Below are 12,298 nucleotides of genomic sequence, written 5' to 3'. Positions count from 1 at the left end.
GTGATCATTTTTGAAAAGTTTTTTTTGTACTTTTAAAAATATTTTCGGGGGACTCTCCCTTTTTGTCCCAGCATGTGGTTCGATCCAATAAGTTAAATCAAGCGCAGGTGAGTAGTCAGGTGTAGGTCAGTAATTGTCCTGCTCCTTTTGATGTAGGTTTTTCTTTTTTGTGTTGTCGTCCTCAACCACAACACCGCATCTGACATAAACTCATTAAAGATGGGGGAGAGATTGCAGGGTCCCAAAAGTTACGTCTGCTCATTTCTTGACTGTAAAGCCAAGTTCACCAAGTCGCGGAAGCTCGAGGCCCACCTGTGCAAACACACAGGGTTGGTAAGTGACCAAAAAAGCCCTGTGATGTTTTCATGTCTGAGATTTTTTGGGCGGGGGTTAATTTCCCCCCAGAAACCGTTCTCCTGTGAAAGCTGCGAGAAGTGTTTCTGCACCCGCTATGAGCTCACCAGGCACGAGCTCAACCACAGCGACGAGAAGCGGCACAAGTAAGACCCTCTTCTATTATTTATAAAAAAAAAAAATCATAATAATAATAAAAAAAATGATGATGATGATGATTATAATAATCCAAGATGTGCTTTGTACATTGTTTCTTGGTGCAAAGGTGTCCGACAGATGGCTGCTCTGAGGCCTTTGTGCGACATACCAGCTTGAAAAAGCACATCGCTCGAGTACACCAGCACAAGGACGGCCGATACCAAGTAAGGTTTTTAACAGCTTGGCCTATTTTAAAAAATGTAAGCGAACCCTACATACGGCGACCCTTCATATATGTGGTGAACTCAAGTGGCTCGGACCATACCACACACATTTAGATGTGTGTTGTAATACCAAGACTGACATGTGAGAGGCAGCATGGTGCCATAGGGCATCCTGGCTACTGTGAGGTACAATGAAGTGGAGCTAAAATAGAGGAAGCTAGGCTAAATTTGAGCTAATATGATGACAAACTTCCTAATTTGCTGTTGTTCAGTTTCTCATCACGCTCATTGAGTTTGTCATGGGCTTGGGTGAACTTGTTGGCTGCTCATAAAGATTTGCAATTGTAAATATTGAACCGATTTTAATATTCATGATTGACTATTTTCCTGGTTGATTGGGGAAAATAACTCGACATGTGTAACATAATGACTCAGAGCCATCTTTCTGAGACATCTGACAATCGGGCATTTGATTTAAACTGTGGGGGATTGCTCCTCCTCCACCAGTGGATGGTCACTCAGGATTCTTTGACATCTGCCAGTGTATTTGGCCATCGATATGAGTGTACGCCCTTGAACACACTCTTAATTTTTCCTTCAGTGTATGCATCAGGACTGCCACAGTAGCTTCACCAAGAAGTACCAGCTGAAAGCCCACATGGGGGAACACCAAGGTCTTCTGCCTTTTTGGTAGGGAGCTACCAACCGGGTGAGCAAATGACTATCGTCGTTGTTAAAAAGGTGTTTTTCTTTCTAGTTGTCATATCGACGGCTGTGCGAGGGAATTCCCCTCGCTGGGCAAGCTGAAGCACCATGAAAACATGCATAAAGGTGAGTTGATGACATATCCAAGATGGGTGTCCAAACCTTTTCCTCCGTACAGGGAAAAAAATCAAATCAAATCAAAGGATGGTTTGACCTTCTTAGTTGAATTATTAAACATGTTAAAACCAATCCAGCTTTGTCTTAAAGGTGAACGGGCAAATGGTTTTGGATTCTTTAGGGTTTTGCGGCAGAGCTTCTACATTTAGAACTAAAACGAGCAATCTGTACTAAGCTGACAATCTTTGAAGCAGTGTTTATTTGAGGATCATATTGACGCAATCTTTAATACCGCCCCCCCCCATAGCATTTCTGTGTCAATTGTTTTACTATGAGGATGAAATGGGTGCCTCTGAGTTGGCAGCCTGTTAGAACAGCTCTGCTAATTTTCACTTTTTCCTCTTTTTTGGGTCATTTAATATTCTCTTTGTAACATGCTAACCAATTTTGGACAAAATTGAACTGATCTGTATGTGTTGCTCAACAGGTAAACAATCAGCTGTTGGTAAACTGAAGTGGTTTACCTTCAAACTCTGCTTGTAGCAAAAGTGAATTGTCCTGCATGCTGCGATTTAGCGAGATTACAAGTTCAGTAACCCGGTGTCGTTGGAGAATCCAATCTTACTCTTCTCTTTCATCTACTAACCGCTTCACACGTGCAACAAGAGGGACTAAAACGCCACACCTCCTGTATGCTAAATGGCAATGTCAAGGGATCTCTTGTATATTTGAATTGGAAAATGATAAATGTTTGACTGACTTAAGGTTACCCCTGTGAGGATGAGCTGTGCCCTTTCCTGGGAAAGATGTGGTCAGAGTACCAGACGCACCGCAAGGAGCACAGAGGTACGACAGCCATTTGGTTTGTTCTCTTGCAGCAAGCCTCTTGGATGGGTTTTTATTTGATACGTGTATACAGTTCAGCTGCTGTGCCTGATGTGTAAGAAGCAGTTCAACAATGCCTGGTTCCTGCGGCAACATGAGCTGCACCGCCACACGGGGGTAAAACCGAGTTTCCCGTGCCCAAAACAAGGGTGCTCCAAGACATTTACGCGCCGTTTCAACCTGGACAGCCACGTGCTGGGGGAGCATGAGGGAACGAAGCCCTTCAGCTGCGCGTACCCTGGCTGCACCAAAAGCTTCGCCATGAAGGTAAACTGGACATCCATACAAAAAAAACGGGAATCTAATATTTGATTGACACAATGTTTCTTGACTGCTGCTGTATACTAGGAAAGTCTGTGGAGGCACGGAGTGGCGCATGATCCACTCAAGAAAAAGCTGAAGGTAAGACTGGCTTGCTGGACTTGTTTTAGGGCTAAAGGTGACTTTTATTTTAATAGTTTAAAATTGGGAACACTTTATTCTTGTTTTTCCTCTCTCCTAGAAACTGCGCCCCAGGAAGATTCAGCCCTGGAGTGCAGCACAGGCCAAGCTGCAGGCTGCTGAGACCAACAAGCTTGCTGCTAAGCTGTGCAAAACTCATTTAGAAGACCCGAAATCTTGAGGCTGTTTATAATTGGATTTTTTCTTTTTTTTGTTTTTTTGGCTTTTTTTTATTTGGGTTTGCAAATGGTCAAACGTGAATTTCTGTTTGTGCAGTCTATTTTTGTTTGCAAATGAAATAAAGTAGTAGTACTTTACTAGTACTGCAAAATGGCATATTGGCTTGTCTTTTTTTTTTTTTTTTTTTTTTTATTTGCAGGAAATATTTATTTAAACAGTACACACATTCACGTTAAAAAAAAAAACTGATTGGGCAGCTGGTTGTCATGGTGATGGGGCCTGAGTGCATGAGTTCCAGGTTGTGGCAGCTTGCTAAAACGAGGACTCAGGCGGGGAGGGGTGCTTACTCAGCTGGAATCAACGCTGGTGTTGCACGTGATAAAGGTTTCAACTTTTTGACTAGTGCATCCACCTGAATGGAGCCCTTGACTGTACAACAGCTTGGGAATTGAGTGAAGATGACACAAGCACAGCAGTGTGTTGGGATTGCAGTCTATTGAGCGGCATGGCACAATCTCCTCACTTTTTGGTCCCGGATTATTAACCTGCCGGAGCAACGTACAGGAAGCGCGTACCAGTTCGTTCTACCAGGCCCGGGCTATACCAGGCTGCCGGGCCAGGAGACGACGGTCAGTGCCACCCGGCTGCGCTGCTCCTTCAGCATGGGGACCAGCGCCGAGTGGCTCATTCCCGCCGTGGAGAGGCCGTTGACCGCCACGATCATGTCGCCACACCTGACGAGGTGGGTATGGATTAGACCGTTTGTATGTTAGGTTGATCAAATGTTTCATGTTAATGTATTCTCTTACTCAATTTATATTTAATGCAATACAATACAACACAGTAGTTTTAAAATGTAGAATACAATTAATTGTAGTTTTTTTCGGTAGTAATAGCAGTTTTAAATGTTAAAATGCATAAACCTTTATATTTCTAATTCCATTTATAATTTAATTATAATTAACCACTTAGATAAAATGAATAAAACCATTTTTGAAAAATGTTTTTTTTATTGTATTTTTTTATGATTATAACTAAATTATTTTTAATACAATGTACAACAATGTATATGTGAAATTGTTTGTTTTATCATTTTTATCCTTTACAACAAATCAACTAACCATTTTTTAAATGAAAAATAAAACAAATGAACAAATAGATTTTAGTTGAATTTTTGGGGGGGAAAAAACATCTAAACAAATATGTAAATGCTTGGTGGGTCGGATTCAAGAGCGGAGTAGGCCTGATGTGGTCCACCCGTGGATTTGGCCCTTCGATTTGATTGTTAGGGGGGGGCGGGGGGGTCTAACTCACTTAAGGCGGCCGTCGTAGTAGGCGGGCGTGCCGAGGACGATGGTTTTGATGAAGAAGGCCTGGTTGCCATGGTTCTCCTCGTAGCCCCCCACAATGCTGAAGCCCCAACTGCCAGGGTGGCTCCTCCGCAAGACGATTTCGTGGCTGCTGTGCAGGTAACTGCCAGCAAAAGTCATAGAAAAAAAGTACATTTACAAAGGTTACCAGTAGTGGCTGGTCAATAGAGGGCACTAGGGCACCGCCCCACTGTTGATGAGTCACCTTGAAAAGGACAAAAGTGGAAAAATTCAACTACGACTGCTCCTATTAATAATAATAATACCAATAAGATAATTGTTAATGATAATATATATGTGCTGTTCCAGTATGTAGTTTGCCAGCCCACCTGGGAAGGCCCAGCCACATGACCCAGGAGGGCGACCAGTTGGCGTCGAAGTCACTGTCGTGTGCGTGATGCAGCAACTGGTCGCGCTGGCGCTCCTCCACCATGCTCACCTCCAGCACCCGAAGCTGCACCGAGGCCGAGGCGGCGCTGGCCTTCAGGGTGCCCACCGCCTCGCTGTGGCTCAGGTACGTCAGGTCCTGCCCGTTGATGCTCAGGAGGACGTCGCCTGACACAAAACAACGATGTCATACGCTACTCGCAAATATTATCTTTGTAATGTGTTAATATGTAAAAACAAACAAAAAGAACTAGCAAAAATCGGTGAAGAAACGTCTGAGTTTTGCCGATTTGAAAAGGATTAATATCGGCTGATTGAATCGTCCGGCCGATTAATCGGTCAGGCCCTAGTTATAATTAACAGAGCGCAGCTCGCCACCAGTTGTTTTTGTCGTTTGAGTAGGAGGCGCTCTCACCTCGTTTGATTCTGCCGTCCCTCGCCAGGCAGCCGTGCGGTTGGACGCTGGTGACGAAGACGGGCAGCTCGCCGCTCTTGCTGCCGCGGCCGCCTGCCACCGTCATGCCCAAAGACTCGTGGGGCTCCTTCTTCACAGTGATGTGCTTCTCCTTGCAGCTGACACACTGGGACAGGTCCTGGGAACACAGCGGGAAAAATATGGGTGTACCTACCTCATAGGAAAGCCAATTATGTGGGGAGATGTGGACTGTAACATTTTTTAGTTTAAAAGTGGTCGACGGGAGTGATATTGATAAGAGTGGGAAAATATGGGTGTTGAAACATGCACGTCTCCCACCCATATGCAAAAGTGTAAGTAATGAGGGAATGCTGTAACCTTAACAGTGGGTGAGATGAAACCTTGCACCAGGTAAAGTGTGGGTGTTGAGCCCACTCACCGGCAAAAATGTGGGTGTTGAAAAGCTGCATCCCAACAGGTGTGTCAGGTTGTATCATAACACTGGTAGGTTCTAAAGTTGTCAACAGGGTAAGGGGGGTATTGATAACCTTGGGAAAAGTGTGGGTGTTGAACCCTTTCCCAGCAAAAAATGTGGGTAGCGAAGCACTGGCATCACCCACAGGGGTGAGGACCATCTGCAAAAGTGTGGGGGCGATGTGGAGGTTGGATTGTAACTTTTTTTTTTTGCCCCCACCAAGTTTTCAGGGGGCGGTGGATGATGTTGAGAACAGCGGGAAAAGTGCGGGTGTTGAACCCTTTCACTGGGAAAAATGCACCCACGTGCGAAAGATTGGGGAGGTTGCAATGTAAAACATTTTAGAGTTGCTGACTGCTCGAAAAAATAAATAACACGTGAGAAAAATTACAAAAATGTGGGTGTCATGTGCTTACCCGGTGCGTGCTCGTGCGGGAGAGGTGCAAGGGCAGCGGGCTGGTGCTGGTGCTGTGGTTGGGCAGGAAATGATCAAGGCAGTACAGATCTCGGGTGGAGCTCGACTTCGGCGGCGGGGTCGGTTTGCTGGGTCGGCTGATGAGCAGGTGGACTCGCTCGCCACTCGCCTGGGAAGTCACGTGGGCCAATCGGAGTTAAATACAAACGGGGATTTAGATGGCGAGTCCGAGCCCAAATATAGATATAAAATATACACCCATTCGCTATTCGCATTGACAGTATATAACGCTGTTCAACGAGCTCTGGTGTCCGCAAATGCACCGTCACCTGGATGATCTGTGCAGCCTGCTCGGGGGTCCCGTGTCTTAGGTCCTGCTCGTTGACGGCCAAAACGCGGTCGTTGCCCCGCAGCCGGCCATCTTTAGCCGCCAGCCCCCCGTCGAGCAGGTCCAGCACGAAGACGCCGGACTCGTCGGTCCGCCGCACCAGCTTGATGCCCAGCTGCTCCGCCGAGTCACGCTTGTGCAAGGTGATCCTCAGTGACGCGGGGCTGGGCGGGTTGCCCTCGGGGGTAGAGCAGGGGGCGTCGGGGACGGCAGGTGCGGTCGAGGCGGAGGGCGGTGCCCGGGATGCGCAGCGCCGCTCTCGGAGCACGGTCAGCTGCAGGGTGGCGCACGGCCGCGCCAGCGTCGAGCGGGCGAAACTGTGCGGCACATTGCTGATGTCCACGTTGTTCACCTTCGACGAGAAATACAATTTTATTTCAATCGAGTGACTTGAATTGGATTCAATTATAAGATTGAATGGATGGCAAACTGAATTGAAATTGAAATTCAATTCAATTTCGTTAAAACAATGAATGGCAAACTAATGAAATAATAGCAATAATAGAACAAAACGGATGGCAAATAGCAAAATGAAATTGAGTTGAATTCAATGAAATCAGATAAAAAATGAAATCAATCTAATCTGACCTGCAGTATCTGGTCCCCCGCCAGCAGCCGCCCGTCCCGTGCGATCACGCCGTCTCGGTACACTTCCTGGATCACGATGTTGATGAGCGGCGTCTCGTTCCCGCCCACGATGCTGATGCCCAGCTCCACGTACGGGTTCGCCCGGTGCACCTCCACCGCCGTTATCTCGCCTTCGGGAAGCGACGGCAACTTGACGCAGCCTGTCGGGACCGCAAAGCGCAAATAATGCCGCTGGATCTCAGATGAAGCGTCCGCTTTCCCCCCATGGGTGCTACATGTGGAGTAGTTTTACCCACTGCTCAAAAGAGGGGAGGGGCCAGTTTTAATAGGGTGTGCACATTTATGCAACCATATTGTTACAGTACATTTTAAGTAAGATTTTAGTTTTACAGGTTATAGGAAAACGTGTGTAGACTTTTTGTGTTGAACCCGTTCACCGTGTCATAGAATGGACTGACGTGGTACCTTCTTCTGCAGAAAGAGGCGGAGACTCGGGGCAGTCCCAGCCAGAGGAAGTGGAGCTGACCGAGCGAAGGAGGTGGATACAAGGGTTACTGAGGGGGCGCTTCACCCTGGGGATGATGCACTCCATCCCCACCACACCTGAGGGACCACACCCACAACTCAAGACCAACAGAGGCACCGATGCCATTTGTTAGGAGTTTTTTTGCAGCGACTCACTGTCTTCCTCAGTGCTCTCCTCGAAGGCAGGGTTGTCCAGGCCCGCCTCGTTGGTCCTCATCGGCGGTGTGTCGCCGCCGCCGTTGAGGGCAAGTGGCGGCGAGGGGGTGCCGTCGCCCAGGTCGGTCTGCGGCGAGCGGGGGGTTCGCAGAGGACTTTTCACCGCAGGTCGCTCGTCGCCGCTCTCCTTGCGTGGGCCGTCCACGCTGGTCTGCTGACGTAGTGTGCCTGGACACCTGCGCCCAGGTAACATAAGGAAAATTGACGTTTTAATGACTTTTCTTCAACTACAGTGGACCCCCCCGCTACTAATAGCGAAAATCCGCAAATAATTGACACTCATTATAATTGCCATGGACGAAAAATAAATAAATAATGATTTCTCCCCAAAAAGTGTGAACCATCAGGAAAAAAGAAATACTGGTAATGAGCGGTTTCCGTGAAAAACGGGGGTAGATTCCTCATTGAAAACACCAAAAAATGTCAAAATAAGTGGCGCATGTGGGGGAAAAAAACAACCTAAAAAAATAATACCATCAAAAAGTGGGCCATCAGGGGGAAAAAATATGCAGTTTCTGCAAAAAACAGGGACAGGTTTCCCCTCCCCAAAAATATATATTTTTTAAATTCCTAAATTGTTTTTGACAATAAAAGCTTGAATAAGCGTGACATCTGGGAAAAAATACCGCCAATAAGCAGTTTCCGCAAAAAACGGGGGTAGGTTCCCGTGTAAAAAATGGTCCCTGTGAAAAACGGGGGTGGGTTCCCACCATAAAAAAACAAAAAAACAAAACATATATTAAGAAAAAGGGATAGGTTCCCCTTAAAAAATAAATAAATAAATAAATCAACGAATAGGTGAATCTGCAGATGCCGCACCGCTAATATGGGGGGTCCGCTGTAATTGTGTCTCGAGGCAAATTAAACAACCAAGTAAATATTTGTTGAGGCATTTCCCCCCCACTTTGCTTTAATAGCTCATTTACATATCTAATAACTGCCGCGACACCAAGTTTCTCCACCCAGAGCTGCATTGACCTTTGTTCCATGCACATATTAGCATTAGCTCCTGATAAGCGGCACATACTCGATTGCTCGGTTAATTTTACGGCGCAGTGGCGTCGGTGGGCGGTGATGTGTCCAGTGGAAAAAGTGCTGCTTTATGCTTGCTCGTTTTAATTAAAAGTAGGAAAGAACAACAATAGGGACCCGCGACTGAACACGAGGGTCAAAAAGCGTAAATCGGTTTTTCGTAATTGAACTTGAATGATCGCTCATTGTGTTTGTTTTACTCTTTTACTCCCCGCGTTCAATAAACGGCTGAAAGTGCATCGGCGACTGTGGCTCCCGTTTCCTAAACCACATGCAAGGGACGCCATCACTAATGCGCTGAATCCCCACCGTGACCACCAAGCGGACGCCAGCCTGTCACTTTCCCCTTTTAATCACCTCGTCTCGAGTCGTCCACTTACCCAACGGCGACGCTTGACTCCTGATGCTATCTTGGAGCACTAAGTCTCCGAGGGAAAGCCGGGAAAACCCACGTGGGGTCGGAGGTCTGATCTTTATTTAAAAGAATGTCACGTTAATCCCCACAAATGAGACCTCGATTGATCTTTCTGGAACCGTCTAAGGTTGTTTTGTCGGAACAATCTGGCCACTTTCCGTCTTTAATGTGTCGGTTCTTTTTTAAGAGAGAAGTGATGTGAAGCGTTGTATGGGCAAGTAACAAACGTGAGATGTCGGCCTCTCTGTAAGAAAAAAAGAGCTGAGTCAGAAAAACTTTTGACTGCTCGCTAGCTTGAGCGGGTTAATGGAAATCTCCTTACGATGCCCGGTGAGGGGGAACGACAAGCGGATAAGCCGTCAACAAGCGAAGCGTCAAAACACAGGTGGGTGAGTTTGGGAAAATCAACAAGCCACTTCTGAGGCTCTTTGGACCCCTAAAAATGCCCTACAAACATTCCAGATATTGCACATTTACAAAGGTTCTCTATGGTGTTGAGATCAGGGGATGATGGTGGCAACATTGAGTTTTTCTCCCTTTAAACCCATAGCAACTCAAGCTTCAATGCAATTTGCAAGCCTTTTGAGAATCCTGCATGGAAGATGTTTTTGGCACAGCTGGTCTCATAATACCAAGCATTTTCCAGACATACAATTTCCTTAATATGCCTTTGGAGGACCCTGCAGATCAGAGAGTTTCTTGGGGCTGCCGAGACTCCGACTGCAGCTTGAAATACATCCTCGCTGCTCATCACTGGATTTTTAACAGCTGCCCGTTTTAGTACTAGCCAGAAACTTTCCTTAATACACATTTAGAGTATCCTCCATCAAGAGGTTCTAGGGACTCCAGAGATAGCAACAGCTTCAGATACCTACTTAATGTTTATCTGTAGGATTTTTAACAACTGCTCTCTTAATACGATGCACTTGCCTGACAGAAACTTTCCTTCGTACACCTTTGGAGGATCCTGTATGATCCAATTCCACTGGGAGGTTTAAGGACTTTACAAACAGCATTAGCTGCAAATACCTGCTTGCTGCTCATCAGTTGCCGTTTTTTTTTTTTTTTTTTTTAAACAAGCTGCTGACATAATACAATGCATTTGCCAGACTAAAATGTTCCTAAATATGCCTTTATCTGAACAAACCTGTTTGCTTTCTAGGTGATACAACTTTTTTGTTTAACTGTATGATTTTCTTGAAATGTCCACTGTTTTCATTCATTGGACTTGTTCACGCTTTCTACAGGAAAAAGTAATTTCCCTTTAATTAGAGTCATTTGCTCTCTTAACACGATGTATTTGATAGAAAAGAACACTCCTTAATACACCTTTGGAGGATCCTGCATCATGAGGTTGTTGGGAGTCCAAAGACAGCAGCAGCTTTAAATACCTCCTTGCTGCTTATCTGTGTATTTTTAACAGCTACTCTCATAATACGATGCATTTGCTAGACATACTTTCCTTAATATGCCTTTATCGGAAACAATTTTATAAGAATCCCTTAGTAGTTTTCCTCAAATTAGGCTCAGATAGGAACCTAATTATCAAATTGATCTGAGATTTACATCGAAGTAGACATCGGTCATCTACTCACCACAAGCCGGGGTTGCCCTTGGCCGTTTCGCAGAAGAAGTGATTGAAAAGATCTCTGGTGTTGAAGTTGCTCAGCATGGTTGCCAGAAGAAACGTGAGAACGCCGAGGAGCTTCTGGCCGGCCAACCCATGACTGTGTGACTTTGGAGCCACTAATCCCTCGTCACATGACCTACAGCCTAGTAATCCCCCCACCAACCCAAGCTTCCACTCTCTCAAGGTTTCGCAGCACCTGGTCCAAACGGGCCACGAGCCAAAGCATGTGGATGGATGGCGAGCGTGAAAGTGATGGGTGAGAAGAACCACCCATGAAGCGCTTGAATGACGTTATTACACTCTTGACCGAAAGACTTTTTTTCTACACCGTTGCATTTTAGTTACATTACAACCAACTGGTACTATGCAACAAGTCTCTTGCCCTCCCTCACCCACTGATATCTGGATTTTGGCCTGTTTTACTGCCGCTTCTCCTCTCTCTTCCCCCTTTCCACTCGTGCTCAGAGAGGGGGCTAGGTGTCAATGATCAAAGCCAGGTTTCTTTCTTTACTACTTCTAAATGTTTTTTGTTTTATTTGCCGGTTTTCCTTGCCCAGACGAGGGGTCTACTCTAGACCAGTGAATGTTGTTGATGTTTGTGAACGTTGGGTCCACTTGCATCAGGGCCAAAATAGAGTTGAACGGTATGGGCTCACACGGTCGGCCTGTATTGAGTGCTGTATAATTTGTAGCGAGTGGACTTCCAAGTTCCACTTTCCTGAGCAGCCATAAGCATTCTAAACTCCAAATTGGGTGCAGCCAGACCACTTTCTATCGATATATTGCAGTAAATTGCATTTCCTGGTCCATGTTTATCATCACACATTTTGTGGCGTTAACGCAAATGAAGCCAAAGGAAAAGTATTTTTGAGGCAAAATCTTCCAGAAAATGTTAGTTGAACTCCTAAGTGTAGCACTTTACATGATCACACTTTTGCACTTTACAGCGGCGGCATTACAATCAAATCATATGCCACCAAATCTCATGCTCACCTGTGTTTGAGGTGCGCCTCCAGGTCACATCTGGGCATGCTGAGCGAGCAGAGCGGCGTCAGCGGGCACGTGACCGACAGCTTGTCAAGCAGCTTGTGCACCAGGATGCTGGACCTGCGGCACGCCGGCAGCTGCAGCCGCGTGCGGTCCAGCGGGCAGAAGTCCCTCTCCTGCAGGAAGCTGCGCAGGCATCGGGCGCAGAAGGTGTGCCCGCACGGCGTGTCCAGCGGCTGCACCAGCGGCTGCAGGCAGATGTGGCAGACCAGGTCGTCGTCCACCTCCAGCCGGTAGTTGTACAGGTGGTTCTCCCGGCTGCGGTGCACCTGGCCGCACTCCGAGCACGGGGCCTCCGGGGCGGGCTCGGCGGGTCCCGGAGAGAGCCACCTCGCAGCCCGGGCTGCCCAT

The 12,298-nt window shown here is 46.6% G+C and overlaps 2 protein-coding genes across 2 annotated transcripts; one reads left to right on the top strand and one right to left on the bottom strand.

The window, feature by feature from the left end:
• The first annotated feature begins 62 nt into the window (after positions 1-62).
• Positions 63-3,114, top strand: gtf3ab (general transcription factor IIIA, b). The gene is made up of 9 exons (XM_061666550.1): positions 63-333; positions 406-500; positions 620-716; positions 1,318-1,406; positions 1,474-1,547; positions 2,304-2,384; positions 2,458-2,690; positions 2,772-2,825; positions 2,926-3,114. Exons 1-9 carry the CDS (start codon positions 220-222, stop codon positions 3,043-3,045), a joined length of 957 nt encoding a protein of 318 aa, XP_061522534.1. The 5' UTR covers positions 63-219; the 3' UTR covers positions 3,046-3,114.
• A 187-nt stretch (positions 3,115-3,301) lies between these two features.
• lnx2a (ligand of numb-protein X 2a) lies at positions 3,302-12,298 on the bottom strand. Its single transcript, XM_061666075.1, is given in 11 exon segments — positions 3,302-3,778; positions 4,359-4,517; positions 4,744-4,969; positions 5,217-5,394; positions 6,108-6,275; positions 6,436-6,846; positions 7,083-7,282; positions 7,548-7,685; positions 7,764-7,999; positions 11,894-12,267; positions 12,269-12,298. Coding segments are annotated over 11 exon segments (2,256 nt in total). The 3' UTR covers positions 3,302-3,642.

The sequence above is a fragment of the Phycodurus eques genome, chromosome 21, assembly GCF_024500275.1.
Source record: "Phycodurus eques isolate BA_2022a chromosome 21, UOR_Pequ_1.1, whole genome shotgun sequence".
NCBI lineage: Eukaryota > Metazoa > Chordata > Actinopteri > Syngnathiformes > Syngnathidae > Phycodurus > Phycodurus eques.
Note: the sequence above shows the minus strand (reverse complement) of the source record. Positions and strands in the feature narration are given on the sequence as shown.